The sequence below is a fragment of the Oryzias latipes genome, chromosome 2, assembly GCF_002234675.1.
Source record: "Oryzias latipes chromosome 2, ASM223467v1".
Classification (NCBI taxonomy): domain Eukaryota; kingdom Metazoa; phylum Chordata; class Actinopteri; order Beloniformes; family Adrianichthyidae; genus Oryzias; species Oryzias latipes.
Window position 1 is genome coordinate 18,372,636 of NC_019860.2, and position 15,910 is coordinate 18,388,545.

General features: G+C 42.6%; 1 protein-coding gene across 2 annotated transcripts in view; it reads left to right on the plus strand.

Moving 5' to 3' along the window:
* cfap221 (cilia and flagella associated protein 221) overlaps nt 1-15,910 on the plus strand; it is a 46,113-nt gene that overhangs the window by 28,103 nt on the left and 2,100 nt on the right. For both annotated transcript variants that reach the window (XM_023965578.1, XM_023965589.1), the window contains 9 exons: nt 4,281-4,372; nt 4,514-4,594; nt 6,294-6,401; nt 6,487-6,633; nt 6,727-6,812; nt 8,858-8,936; nt 9,030-9,130; nt 14,966-15,058; nt 15,158-15,265. In XM_023965578.1, coding sequence (XP_023821346.1) covers nt 4,281-4,372; nt 4,514-4,594; nt 6,294-6,401; nt 6,487-6,633; nt 6,727-6,812; nt 8,858-8,936; nt 9,030-9,130; nt 14,966-15,058; nt 15,158-15,265 — 895 coding nt within the window. The remainder of the gene's footprint in view (nt 1-4,280; nt 4,373-4,513; nt 4,595-6,293; nt 6,402-6,486; nt 6,634-6,726; nt 6,813-8,857; nt 8,937-9,029; nt 9,131-14,965; nt 15,059-15,157; nt 15,266-15,910) is intronic.

Here is a 15,910-nt window from a genome sequence, read left to right on the forward strand (position 1 = left end):
CTAGTCTTTTTCCAGAGGGCAACCATTTAGACACCTGGGTGTGTGCAATCTTTCATGATATTGCGTGCCCTCCCAAGACAGCGAGTGCTGTAGAGGTCCTTCAGTGAGGGAAGAGGGTAGCCGATGATCTTTTGGGCAGTGTTTTTGACCCTCTGTAGAACCTTCTTGTGTGCCATGGTGCAGCTTGAAAACCACACAGAGATGCAGTATGTTAGTACACTCTCAATGGAGCAACGGTAGAAGGCAACCAGCAGCTCTCTCTTCAGGTTGACCCTCCTGAGGATCCTCAGGAAGTGAAGACGCTGCTGTGCTTCTTTCACTACCTCTGTAGTGTTTGAGCTCCATTGGAGGTCTTCATCAATGTGCACACCAAGGTACTTGAAGCTTGGCTCTCTCTTCACACCCTCCCCATTAATGACAATGGACTGCAGATCACTTCTCTTGCTTTTGAGGTGTTTAGGACCAAATTGTTGTGCACACCACCCCACCAGCCTCTGGATCTCATCCCCGTATGCCGTCTCATCACCACCAGAAATAAGCCCCACCACCGTTGTGTCATCGGCAAACTTAATGACTGCATTGTCTGGGTGTGTGCTGACATAGTCATATGTGTACAGTGTGTACAGCAGAGGACCCAGCACACAGCCTTGTCGGGAGCCGGTGTTTAAATTCAAGGCTGTGGAGAGATGAGGACCCACTCTGACTCTCTGTACTCTGTCAGAGAGGAAGTCTCTGATCCAACAGCAAGTGGTGAGAGGAAGTCCAATATCCAACAATTTTGCTGACAACAGTCTGTCTATCTATCTAGTATTGTATTAAATGCAGAGCTAAAGTCAACAAAGAGGAGCCTAGCATAACTCCCTTGTGTTTCCAGGTGGGAAATGGTGGTGTGGAGCACTGTGACGACGGGGTCCTCTGTTGATCTGTTAGCTCTGTATGCAAACTGTAGTGGGTCGAGTGTGGGTGGGAGGTAGGACATGACGTGACGTCGGACCAGTTTCTCAAAACATTTCATCATGACAGGTGTCAGAGCTACTGGTTGGTAGTCGTCGAAGCTGCTGATGGAGGACGTTTTTGGCAGCGGGACAATTGTGGCTGACTTCAGGGATGGTGGAATGTAGGACTGAGACAGTGATGAGTTGAAAATGTTGGTGAAGACCCCAGCCAGCTGATATGCGCACTCCCTGAGGACCTTCCCAGTCACACCATCTGTTCCCGCGGCCTTCCTGGGGTTCACTGCCCTCAGCATACACCTCACTTCATGCTCCTGCACTGTGAGAGTGAAGCTGCTGCAGTCTGAAGTATGGGCTTCAGCTGTCCCAGGTCTATCCACCTCGAAGTGTGCCAAGAAGTGGTTTAACTCCTCTGTGAGCACAGCATCGCCCACAGCCGTCATGGTGTTACAGGGCTAGTGGTTGGTAAGGTGCTGGACCCCTGCCACACCTGTCGTGTGTTGTTGTCTCTGAAGTGGTCCTCAATCTTCCTCTTGTAAGCTGCCTTGGCCTCCCTGATGCCTCCTTTAAGGCTCGCCCTGGCTGCGCTTTGTCACCGCATCTGAAGGCAACATCACGATGTTTCAGCAGGACCTGGACCTCTTTAGTCATCCAGGGTTTCTGACTGGAGTACACCCTGTGACCTTTGACCACGGTGACGTTGTCAACGCAGAAGTTGATGTAAGAGAGCACGGATGAAGTGTGCTCCTCAAGGTCCTGGTGTGCGAACACATTCCAGTCTGTGTCCTCAATGCAATCCTGCAGCTGTTGTGAAGCGCCGTCCAGCCATGTTATTACAGTCTTTGTCACTGGAGGGGCTCTCCTCCTGACGAGGGTGTATGCTGGAATCACCGACAAGGACGTGTGATCAGACAAACCCAGATGTGGTAGAGGGGTTGCTCTGTAGCCTTTCTGGATGTTGCTGTAGGCTTTGTCCAGTGTGTTTGCACCCCTTGTTGCGCATTTAATGTGCTGATCAAATTTGGGGAGTACTGACCTTAAATCAGCATGATTGAAGTCCCCAGCTATAATATGCACTGCGTCAGGATGAGAGTTCTGCTGGGTGTTTATTGTGTTGTGGAGGACCTCCATGGCTACGCTAGCATTAGCATGGATAAGGCCGTTACCATGACGGCGGTAAACATTTGGAATGTAGAAGGGTCTGCATTTAACAGTCAGATAGATATTCCACATCTTGGGAACAGTAGCCGTCTACCGTTGTTGCATTTCTGCACCAGTTGTCGTTGATGTAGACGCATAGCCCCCCTCCTCTGCTCTTACTGGAGTCCCCGTTCCTGTCGTGGCGGTAGGCCGTGAGGCCTGCTAGCTCAATAGCCGAGTCCGGTATGGAGGGATTCAGCCAAGTCTCTGTGATTAATACGACGCAGCAGTCGCAGAAACACTTGTTGGTTGCATTGTTCAGCCTCAGTTTGTCAATTTTGTTCAAAATGGATCTGGTGTTGAGGGGAAAAGGCTGGGGAAAAGGTTGGGGAGCGGCGGCTTAAATGGTTGTCTCCTTTGCCGCGCTATTGGGCCACCCCTGCAGCCTCGTTTTTGCTTCCTTTGTTTTCGCTTCTTCTTGGGCTTGCCGCAGGGGAGAACCATCCACGGAGATCCCTGGGGTCTCGCTATGCCCTCTGGAATGTCGTGGGAGCGGTGGAAGTCAGATGAAATTATCCTTTCACAGCGCAAACCCAAGCTCAGAAGAACCTGACGACTGTATCTGTACTGTGCCCAACATCCCATGTTTCCAAAGAGTAGAACACCAAACCAAACACACACACAAGGAAAAAAAAGAAAAGAAAAAAGAAAAGAAAGCTCCGGTCGTGAGGAGCAGTGAGCCGCTGCGTCTGTGCGCGCCGCCGCCATTACGCCATTCAGTAATGGCGTAAAATTCACTGTGGTAGTGTACAGAAACTAAATTAGAAAGAATGTGTCTCTGTCCAAATATTTATGGTCCTGACTGTACTGCGTTCCCGCCGAATGCGATTCGGGTGTCAGGGGTATTGAGTTTCAATTTTAAGTCAATGTACAGACACGATCTGGGGACGGCGTCGGTGCAGCAGCAGGGCGTTTTAGGTGTCGCAGCGCGTCTAGAGTGAAAATGTTTGAATTTTGGCGAGGTCGACGCATCAGATAATCCGTTTTGGGCACATGATATGTTCAGTGACTCAGTCTGCGAGTGAATTGCAAATCCAATATGGAGGAACCATGCGAGTATTCTCGTCCTGATCTTCCATCCATTTTCTTAACCTACTTTATCCCTTACGGGGCTGCCAGAGCCTATCCCGGCTGCTGCTGAGCAAAGGCGGATACACCCAGGACAGGTTGCCAACCTGTCGCAAGACCCAAAGGGCTGGACCGAGCGAGCTCGCTACACCCGACCACAGGGAGGCTGACTTGCAGGCAGAGAGACGCTGTGGCATGGGGAAGCATTCTGCTCGGGCCTCCAGAACTTTATGACGTTTTCTTATTTGCATTGAGTCAATATCAAACAGATCCTTTAAGTTATTCTTATTTTTCCCCTCTCTGACTAATGGGGGACAGGAAATCTCACGGAGACTTGCAAGTAGCTGCTGAAACCAGCTGTCATTCAAACACAACTCCAGCTGCTGGGAGAGAGTCTGAATGATCTCATGACCCCAGACATGGAAGCTTTTGATGCTTTACCAATGCTTTTGTGTTTTTTTTAAGATAAATAAATCCAATCTTTAAGCGTCCTCTGTGTCTTCCATTCATTGCAAATGAGATAAACTCAGACAGACACGGCTCCATGTCGCCTTCAGGCTAAAACATCTGGCAGTAGCTCTTCCCACACGCGTCTGGGGCGTCGGGCTTATGAACACCTTTATGGACAGGCCTGGAGAAGCAAATTTGATGCGCGTCAAAAGAGAAGCGTCCGACGCAAATGTGATGTGCGAATCGCGTTTGGTGTGAGCCTGATATAATGTAATAAAACCATTAAAAAACGACATCCTTCCTAAATGAAGCACAATTGTTTTAGAATCAGAAGTACTTTATTGATCCCAAACATTGGAAATTTGTGCGTTACAGTAGCATTGTAATCATGAAAAAATAAATAAATAATTGTAAAAAAGAAGGTGGTATGATTTAATTTAATGTTTGACACTTTCAACGGAAACATACTGATAGGCAGCATGTTTCGGTTATTGGTGTACCATACGCTTCAGTTTTAAATCGAGAATTGCGGCATCCCTAATAGTTACTAAGACGACACATTTAGTCAAATTTCTGTAAAAACTAATTTTCATGCATTCTTTGCTTCAGCTGCAGAATCAAACAAGGGGTCCTTTCAGATTCCTCCAGACAAAGTGTTTCCTCCGTCCCTCTTGGTCTTCTCCGGTGAGGACGATCCTTTGGTGAGCGAAGTTTTACCCCCCAAAACCAGGCTATAAAAACATGCTTTGAGCTCCGAAAGCACCATGAGTCAGAGATCCCTCTGTTTGATCAAGTCCTTCAGTCCTCAGACAACAAATCATTTGTTTTCTTGACATTTTCAGACTTTCAGTAATTTAGCGCCAGAACCGGTGGACGCCATCAACGTGACCGCGGCGACACGTGTCCCTTTCTTCCAACTTCAAGTAGGTACCAACCGACTGCAGCTGTGTTCCTGACACATAGAAATTAGCAGGTCTCAATTCGATGTTATGAACCCGTAAAAATACCCATTTATTTACTTCACCGGCCTCATTCTGGAAGGTTTCGGGCTGCCAAAGCCGCTCCCAGCTGACATTTGCCAAAAGGCAGTGCAGACACTTATCAGGATGCCAGTGCCTCACAGAAACAGACAGCCATATGTTCTCACACTCCAACCAGGTTAGCATCACCAATTAACTCCAGCCGCATGTCTGTGGACAGGAGCAGCTCCACACCAAGATCCCAGCCGGGCTTCCCAACATTGTCAGCTTTTAATCCTCCGTTAAATCCCTCACTTGTTCTTCTTTTATTTAATGTTTGCTTCTGTTGTCTTTTTGTGTTTATTTTCCGACCTGCAGGATTTATCAGGAAACTCTAGAGGCTCGACTTCTTTATCTACAATAAAATGCCACAGATTTCCATCATCATTAACATGCTGTCATGTAAGATAAACATGTCGGTCACCGCCTGAGGGGAAAAGTTGTTTTCCTGGATTTGGTGCTTTTCCTTTAACGTGAAAAAATTGTTTTTTTTTAATAGTGTTTCCTATATACAGACAAATAAAATAGTAACAAGCGACCTTCACTTTGTGCTGTTCTACCTCCATTTAGCCGATTTAAGACACATTCATTTGTCAGCTCAGTATTTTCAAGCGAAATGTTCAGTATTTAATTGTTTCCACAATTTATGTTATACTTAAAAAAAACACCTGGAAGGCGGAAAAACCTAAACGTAAATCTAAATGGAGAGCAAACTATTAAGTAAATAAAACTAATGGGTAAACAGTTGACTTCGGGGAAATCTGCACTTCACAAATAACCACTAGTCTGCTCATCCAGCGATTTAAGTTGGATAAAAAAAACTACAAACATTTAAGCAATGATAATAAAGAGAAAAATAATTTCTTTTTAATTTTTTTCTCTTGTAAAGATGGATTATAGTGGGAATGTTGTCAATCATTCACACTATAATCCAGCTTTACAAGAGAAAAAAATTGTTTTATGGACTTTTTTTTTTGTTCTGTGGTTGGCGTTTAAATTTATGACAAACTTGGCTTGTGGTGGATTTTTTATAGACTTTATTTTGTTTGATATTTAATCTCCAGATTGTGCAAAAACAAGGAGTGTCACAGGCAACAAAAGTATTTTCCTATATTGTGGGAAAATATAAAAAAAAAGCCAGATTTCACAACTTGCTACATAATGGACGTAGGTCCTGTGGCCATCTTGTAATGACTTTAAAACTTCCTTTAGAAACCCCCGACACCTATGTTTTGTTTTCGTTTGTGTATTTTGAACTATTTTTGTGAGCCCCATAACAGATTTTGGCCGCATATTTTTTTTTGGACAGTTTTGCCCCCTGTGATGTCATCATTTTTTAGGGGGTGGTTGGTTATGCCTGAAAATAATTTTCACCGGGTATTGATTTTTTGAGGATACGGCAGGGATGGAACCTTTTATTTAAAGGTGCAGCAAGACAGAGGAGATGCAAAGACAATCTGGTCTGTGCAGTCCAGGGCCAGAATAATACTTTATATGATCTTTTTTATTATTATTATTAATTGTTATCATAATGTTTTTCCTTTATCATAGAATTGTCACGTCATCTTTTTTTTATGGTTGATTCACTTGAATGTCTGTCCAGGTTCCTCAGCACTACAAGCTCATGGGCTACCGACCCGTTTCATTATGGGATGCTTTTCATTCCTACGTTCCAACAACTTTGGCCAGGCCACTTCGCTCTGGATCTCCGGTAACCTGAGCTCCAAACCTTTGCTGATGTTCTATTTCTTTTATTTTGTAACGACATTAATAAATTGGATTTTGAATTTTCATAGATTGAAGCCCAGAATTCCGAGTTAGTGGAGCTCAAAGGAATGCAGAAGGAACTGACAGATCCAGCAGACGAGGAAGCGCTTGCTCTTTCTTTCAGGGCTCCGGACGCTCTGACCAGACCTCTCGCCGTAAACCCGCTCAGAATTTTCGTAAGGCTTTCATCATATAGATACAATCTTCATTATTGCATTTTTATTTGCACATGTCTGCTAGCTTATTTGTCTCATTATGTTTTGGTTCAGAATCCAGCACCTGGTCTTCAGGCTTTCAAGCCTGTCCCAAAATTCCTTGAGAGCGATCTGGAGTTTTATCTCTGTCCTTTACCAAGGTAAACTCATAGTTTTTAAAAATTAGTAACTTTCTTCTTCTTCTTTTTTTTTTATGACATTTTTGTGTAAAGATGTAAAAGTCTACTCGCATTTTGTGTCATTTTAGTTTTTACAAACACAATCTTTGATCAACAAAAAAACAATACTCTCACCTCAAGTACAGTAAACATGCTCAAAATGTAACCAGAAAATTCAAACAAAAAGGGTATGTTTATAGTAAAATCAGGCCACAGTTGTCTTTGTCAGTCGCTGAAACATATCTTCATGCAATCATCATGTCTACTGTATTGCATTGTCTGCCTGCTTTGTCACTTGCAACAAATGAAATTCGTGAACCAATAAAAACTTTACAGTAGAGTCTATGAGGTCCATCATAGGCTCCCAGGCTGGTTTCACCATTCCTCTGTAGTATCGCTGTTGAATGCTTTAACATTTCAGAATTGTACTTTAAGACACGGACTGAAACTTTAGAACCAAGTTCTAAATGGAAACACTTCAGCAGCACTCACTGCAATGGCTCCAAAACTCAGATCCACCAGATGTGGTAGATCTGGTAAAGCCACAAATGGACTCTTGCGTTATCCAGCATTTAGGAACGCCTAAAAAACAGAACTCTAACATCACCAAGTCATTTTAAAAGAACGTCTATACTCTATTTAAAAGACAGATCCAGCTGTAATCACTGACATTGCTACCAACTTCCCCTCATGCTGTTTCTTCTTATGAACTATTTACGATTGTTCTGCATTTGTCTTGGTATGTGTGTTGGATGTCTTGGGTTATTTGTTCTGCAGAGCAGGAATCTGTGGAAAAGCAGTTTATAAACTGAGTCAGACCCAATTGTTTTTAATCTTTTCCTGTTTTATAAATGAATGAATGACTGAAAAACTGTGTTGAGCTTTGTCTCATAAATGAATGAGGCCAAAGTGGAGACTGTTTACCCTATATAACCATTCATGTCATATTTAAAACACATTTCGGAGACCCCCTATTTCATTAGCACGATCAAACCTTCCTTAAAAGCTCATTGTATGTAACATGGTCCATATTTCCTGCCCTGTAGTTCATTATCATTCCACTAGGGGCAGTAGAAGGGCTTTCACAGCTCATTTCAAAATGGCTGCTTCCATGAACTCTCAAAAACAGTTTTGGCGGGAAAAGGTTTAAAACTTTATGGTGAGAGTACCTCATCTTTTGTTAATCATTTAAATGCCTACTTGCTACATTGAAAGAATACAACATTTATTGGCAATTAATTCTTTGTAACACAGTTACATCACGTTAAAATGTGCAGATCAAATGGGACACAGAGAGTAAATAAGGTGCTTTTTTCCTGAACACTTTCCTGAATGTTTTGGTAACCTAAACTAACATTGTTGTGAGTCAAACTGTAACAAATCACCCAAGATATCATAATTGATACTATTTATATCTCAATTTTTTTGTGGATCTCTGTTTAATATCCTAAAAAGTAGAACTTTATTTATCTGATATAGTGGGTTCACAGGATTAAACTGAGATCTGTAATAGGAAAACAAATCAAGCAAAACTTTGCATCTGAAGACCGTCCAACCAGCTATCAGGAACAGTGGATGTTAGTGCTTACATTCAGTTTAGTGGGATTATCAGTTGATTATTAAACTTGAATCAAAAAAGACGAGCAAATCAGCATAATTAAACGAGAAAAGTAGCTTTTGAGATAGATGATATAGGCGTAGGCAAAAATTAAACCTGACCAACTTTCTCAGATGCTGTGATACAATGTAACCTTTAAGTAACTATTGTAATGTAAAAAAAAAAAAATACATAAGTATCTAGAACTTTTTGATTGGTTAATAAAAGGCTTCTGTATAAATCTGATTAGTAATAGATCATATTTAAGTCTTTTTTTTTCATTTTGCTCTGTATTTACAGTGATCAGATGACTTTGGATGAAAAGAAATAGTATTAAAAGAAGGAACGTTAGTTTTTGTGTAAACCGAACTGTCTTTCTGATTGAACATTAAAACATTTATGCTTTTTTTAAACATTTTTTTTATTACAGGTATTCATTACCTGAGAACAACTCGAGCAGCTTTGGAGCTCAGACCTCAAACAGTCAGAAGAGGTTTCTCAATTACAAAGTAATCTATTTTTCATTTGTTCTTTGAGTCTTTAATGCATCGGTAGCTGTAAAACTCATTGCAGCTGTTTGCGTTGATGTATTCCAAACCCAGACGGAGCTGAAGAAAGTCATGACGTGGCAGAACTTTGATTCCAAGTTGCTAAATGATTTGTCGAGTCAACCGGCTCTCAGCAGTGCCAGCGCCCCTCGGAGGTAAGCCAGATCCTGTTTGACGATGTTTAGTCCGCTCAGCTCTTTCCTCTCACTTCCTGATTGAAGCTTGTTCAAAAAGTAAAGGTAAGTTGAGCCACATGCAGTTCTTCCAATAACCACAGGGGGAGTTGTAACACAGTGGTATCAGCGGCTGCAAACACATGAACACACATTTTACATTATAACTGTTCTTTTTCATGTTTTTTCAAAAAGGTTTCGTGTTTTTTGATGATCTCATATCCTGCCGGGATGGCACCAACCTACTAAATAGAAAAGTTGTCCTTTTTCTTATAACTAATCAGTGCTTCTGTTCAGTAAAGTAATATTAAATTCTGCTTTAATGCTGTCTTTGTGCTGGAAATCCTTTTAGCTTCTTGCAAGCATAAATATCTCATAGTTAGATGTCAAACTGTGCTGTTTCACGCTTTCTTTGAAAAAAATAAAAGAAAAGTCTCTTAGAATAAGATAAAAAATTTAGATTTTTTCCCTTGAAGGTAAGCAAATAGTTTAGACCAGTGTTTTTCAACCTTTTTTAAGCCACGGCACACTTTAACCTTGACAAAAATCCGACGGCAAACTAGCATAAAAAAAAAACAAAAAAGGAGAGACTCATAGTCTGTATTGATCTACAGCCCCTCCACGGGGCAATCTCACGTGCATTTTTGTAATAATTGTGGCAGAAAAAGCTGGAAGCTGCAACTGTTTTTTCTAAAAGATGTAATAAATGTTAAGTTAGAAGATTTAAAAACTGTTTGATGTGTATTCGTTGTGGTTTCAAGACGTTTAACAAGGACGACTCATAGTGCGCAGAGACGCTGTCACTTTAACCCAATGCATCATGGGAGATGTGGTGCAACCAGCCGCCGAACACAGATAGACTCGCTTCTCTAAACTTCATGGTTTTGTTCACTTTTTCCACGGTCTGACACCGGATTCTGTGGAAAGCTACACCGCTAAAGACGAGCTTTAGCTGGTATTTTTGTTGGAATTGAGAGACTTATGAGCAGAATCAGAACAAGGAAGTGAAGACTTTAACCACTTCTGGTTGGTCAGACTGATGACATGTGATTAAGTCTCCAAGAACAATTGGTGGAGACAGTAAAAGGGGCGGGACTTTTCCTAAAAGAGCTGACGCTACGGCTAAATCGTGGTACTATCATTTTTATCAAAATATCTTTAATAGAATCAAATAAACACAAAGAAAAAAGTATTTTATGATCTTTCATATTCCTAACTACTCTGTGTTTTATCAGGGCCTGTTTGGATGAACAAAGAGCTGATGTCCTGGAGATGGAAAATGTTTTTAGAAAACAATTAATGATGGATGCAATCATCAAAAACACAACGTTGGGGAAATCCATTTCTTTGCACTGCAGTCACTTTGGATATTTCATGTTTTCAGCAAAAAGATTTTTATGTGTGTTGACAGAAAATCCTTGTCCTCATGTCTCATGCTTTTTACCTGCTTTCGCCTTAACCGCTCCTCAAACTGGATTTCTCGCAGTTATTTGGTATAAATATGTCATACGAAAGACCACAAAACTTCCATCGTCTGCCAGCTTGCATGATGTCACATCTATTGTTCGTAATCTACCCCACAACTCATTTTACATTTATGGCCAGCTAGAATTTTTCAGGCTGCGTTTTATAAAAACTGCTGGTGTGGTTATATTTCTGTCATTCTCATTTTTTTTTTACAAAAAACAAAACATGAAAACTGTCTCGGTTGGATGGACGGAGTTGCTCATTCATATAAAATCACTTTTCTTTTTCTGCTGCTGTGCGAGATCTCTGTGTGGGTGTTCCTGCAGAATCTAGGTCACACTGTACAGAGGCAACGTCTTTACTTTTACACCCAAAAATAATGATCTGTTTTTTTTAGCTAAAAGGAAACCGAGAAATAGGTTTTTTCTTGTTGTGCATTGACCGACGGCGTTGGTTCCATTTGACCACACTTTCCGCTGCAGCCTGTCACAACCTCGGCCAATTGGTGGTGCACACATTTTCCCTGACCCATCAGTATATGTTGTTCATCCTGCCGGACAGAATGTCCCCAACAGTGTTTGTACACCAAAGCTTGATTTGTAAAAACATTTAAAAATGCTTGTTTTACAGGAAATTTAAGGAGGTTTCTTTAGTTAAATCTCCTCCTCGTTTCTTTGTAAAGTAAGTTTACTGAAACCCTCCTTTGACCTCTTTACATTTCTGCAGCTGTGTCATTATCTGTCTCTACACAGATTTTCACTCAAGTCAAAGAATCATCAAAAAAACGACAAAAAATCCCCAAAATTGCAGACTTTCTATATGTTTTATGTACATAATAAGTTCACACAGAAAAATAAGAGTCTAAGATATTAAAAACAATACAGTTCTTAATGTTGAACTGCATATATTTCTACCATCCATCCATTTTCTTCTGCTCATGTGGGACCGGGTCATGGGAGCAGCAATCTAAGCAAAGATACCCAGACTTTTCTCTCCACAGCCACTTCCTCCAGTTCCTCTGGGGGGATCCTGAGGTTGTTCAGAGAGCAGTCGAGAGATGTAGTCTCTGCAGCATGTCCAGGGTCTCTCAGGGTGTCTCCATTAACCGCCACCATAACGTAGCGGAGGGGCTTGAAAGCTTGGTTGATCCAGGGTGCTGTCTGAGGTTTACCTATGGTAGACAGGTCCTGGGTGACGAACCACACAAAGAGCGGTTCAGAACCCCCTTCATGAGCAGAATCCATTGACTGCATATGAGAACCAGACTGAGCAACCCGCTGTTCCCTCGAGTTCTAAATGGGAAGTACCAGCTGGTCCCCAAAAAAAATCGAAATCCTGTAGACTTCTATTGAGAAAATACAGGTATTACTCTGTCTTTGTGTTTGTCAGAATAACCATTCTTGATTTACCACGTCTTTTTAGCATGTTCTTGCTAATCATATTTTTTTATTCATGATGTTTTTGCTTCAGCACACGTTATTCAAGTTATAAACAGGCCAATCGGATGCGTCAATAAAAGTAGGTGGCCTCGCGTCGAACGTTCACAATGTTTGTTTGACACATTCTCTTAAGCCCGCTTTCAGTAGAAGTGGTGTGGCCTTCTAACACGCTCACCACTGATTGGAGAGAGTGTGGTTGTCACAGAAATGTAGACTAAGCCCGACATGGACCAATCGCGGCTTACATCTGGCTCCAACATGGCAATGGATATATCGTGGAAAAATGGCAACAGAGTTGACTTCATTTGGTTGGAACTGGAGTCGAGGCATTTTCTATGGGTGACGTCATACTAGATTAGACTTCTATTTTTATATCCAACCAGATTCAGTTCCCCAGATTGGTGTCACTGGGGCCCCTGGGGTTGGAGCTCGTAGGCAGGCGCCCTGTGTCCGGCACCCTTCCCACAGGTCCCGGTCGTGTCCACACCGAAGTTATTATGCAACCCCCATGGGCCCATCACCTGCAGGAGAGCCCAAAAGGGGCAGGTGCATTGTGGTTTGGGTGGCAGTTGAAGGCAGGTGTGTCGGCGGCCCAAACCCCAGTCATTTCAAATGACCGCATAAAAAGGTAAATATTGGTTTCAGTGAATATTATCCAAAAGAAAACATTTTTGGAGCCAAACTGTTATCTCGTTTGTATTCTTTAAGTTGGACTGAACTCAGTGAAACCATTGGAGCTACATTTCCTTTAGTCTATTTGATACCTTGTTATTCCGCTCATTTTTGTTTGCTATTGCATTTCTTTTCGGTACCAGTGTAAAGTGGGCGGGGCTTGTGGTCGTAAATTCGCCGAAAGCCAAACTGACCTCTGTTTCCTGTTGTTTTTCGACAGCGAGATAGAGCTCTGTAAATGCCGTTCACCCCACAACTCAGTTTGATTAGAATCACAGGCAAGGAAGAAAAAAACGAAATACAGTCATACTCTTCAGAACTGAGATCTCAGATGTTACTCTTATAAAAGCTGCTTCATAATCTTCAGAATACGCCTGGCAGAAGATGACTGGTTGAGTCAACTAAAACGAGTTTTTGTTTTCTTTTCAGCTGATGTTTGGCTAGTTTCTTATAAGATCTCCTTTTATGTTTAAAGCTCTAAAACCCTCCGTCAGCCATATTTATATTATGGTAAAAAACACCATCGCCACCGTCCAATGGGCAGGCATCAACAGAATCTTCAATATTGGCTGCTGCCGCCCGATTTTTTAAAAAGAATCATTGGCGTTGTCATGAATGGAGACAGCAGGAGTCAGGCGTCGGCCAGACGGGGACAGCTGGGCGGCCACAGGGCGGTGGCAGCAGCTCCAATTGGACGATATGTAAATGTCTTCGGACGGCGACTGTCCATACCAAGTGCCACCGGTGGTGTATATAAAAAGCGGACCATTCTGCACCACTGGTCATCCGCAACTTAGATTTGAACACACGTAATCTTGTCAATTTACAAATTTACACATTTTTAGACAACATGCCTCCCAAGAAAGCCAGCAAGGGCAAAGCCCCAGCACCCACGAAAACGAAGGTCAAAGCAATCCTACCACATCAGGAGTCTTCATCGGATGAAGAGCATCAATGCTGTCTCCCCATTTACATGCAGGACCCACAGTGGCCAGGATCAGCAGATTGTTGTCTGGTCATCGTCGAGTGGCCGCGCTGCTACTGTCAGTTTCTAACAAACAGACGGTGGCATTGGGACGGCAGGACAGAGACAGGGGAATGGCTGGCAGTTTGTAATTAGCTGATCATCAGACGATTTTTTGGGACCTTGGAGACCTTCCTATAAGTCATATGTTGCGCTGCTCCCTTCCTGCCACCTGGCTGTCTCTGGACTGCCACCGTGTGCCCTCATAATGTGCCCGGACCGATGTCAAATAATCGTCTGGTCACTGTAAACTTCTTCTTAAAGCCTCCACGGCCGCTGCGCAGTGTGCAGAACTGCGACTACCACCTCCCGATCACAAATGCTGTAGCGCAGCCACCTGCTGGATTTGCTGAAAAACTTGCATTTAGTGTAACTGTAGTCCTAGCTACCTACTACGTTGTTGCTTCTCGATGACACTAGGAGAGAGAACTTTAACCTGGGAGCGCGCACAGAAACCATAAGAGGACAATGTTTGGCCGTTGTCTGAGACGTTCATGTAAAACAGGCAGCTCCTTCATACTTTATTTCATAGGTGTAGATCATTTATTCATCGGTACATGCTTGAATATCAGGCTGTTGAGTTGATCCCTATTTGACTGTCTGCCAGACTAGTTGATGGTCTTTTTCACCGACCGCTTGTAGTTATATATTTATATATTTTGTATCTGGACTTGCAGCCTCAGCATCACCTTAAGCTGATTTACTTCCATCTATAAGAACCCTTTGCATTTTTTTTCTTGCCTCCAAATCCCAGCTGTTGGTATCGACGCTTGTAAATCGGCATCCCACTATCCTTTTTATTTTTTATACCTGGGCGAAGAATGAGGAGGCCTCTGCATCCCACCTCCTGCGTGACACACTGCAGCTCATCCTCTGCTGTCAGGAAAAATGCTTGGGGCCATCCTTTTAAACCTTTTACCATTTTCAGCGTACAAGACCTCACCTCTGTCGCACACCGACTCACCACCAGCATCAAGCGCTCTGACTGTAAACATGCAAATTCCCGCTCTAATCTCTCTGCTTTATACTTTCTTTTCAGTCTGTTTGTGTGTTTCCTCATTAGGTGATAAATGCTTGTTAGTGAGGGTTTTATGTGCTTCCCTATCAGGCGTCATCTCTGTTCAGGGGGAGGCTTCAAACAACCCTCAGCACTTCTTTCATCTCTCCCAGAGAGTTTGTGAGCATTATCTCCTCGTCTGTGTTTGTCTCCTGTAGGTCCATCGACTACAACACAGATATCCTCCGTCTCGCAGCGCCTCCTCCCCTCCCCGCTCTCCCTGATGATCTGGTGCCACTAACAGACACGCCGTGAGCTCACACACTTGGCTGTTGACACAGCAGCGCCTCTTGTTGTCTCCTCCTTTGTATTAGCCCTTAAATAACTCACCGGCACTCACATGTGTGCAGGTGCGACGGCTCAGGAGTGCAGCTGACACCTGAGATGATCCGAGCCGAGTTCCTGTCTGGGAAAGCGCTGGTCGCCAATAGCAACCTCACCGCAGGACTAACAGCTCGGTCAGTTTAGAACTAGCAGGATGTGTGCATGTTACTAGGAAAACTGGTTAGAAACGCAAGGTTTTCAGGTTTAATGAGTTGGAGCTCAAGAAGTGATTTTCTTTTTTTTTTACTTTTGGAACGGACAAAATAAAACTGAGTTTTACGAGGGGAAGCAGTCAGTATAAACCAAACATGAAGATATTATTTATTTTTCCCACAACATACTGAACATACCAACACTACTGGGACTTTATGCACGTCATCCAAACGTCCCTTTAACGCGGCATAAAATCAATTTTAAACCACATTTTCTATTTATAGGACATTAAAAATAAACCAAAATCTAAACGTCAGACAATTGGGTTTGTAATAAATCAGTCAATTTTAACTTATCGTTATAGAATTGCAAAAACCAAACAGGGTTTACTAATATATCTAAGGGTTAATAGCAGATTAGCTTTACATTATCAGATTGCACGCCGTGGAAGCCTGAATTTGCTTCCGCAAAGTCCAGCATTTTCTGATAATGCATACTTTGAAGGCCATTAACCCGCTTATACCATGGTCACTTAAAAAAAAAGAAATACTTATTCAATCACTTTTTAGTACTTACTTGTAATGTTTTTCGGTTCGGATCTCTTTTTCGCAAAAAGCTGACCATTT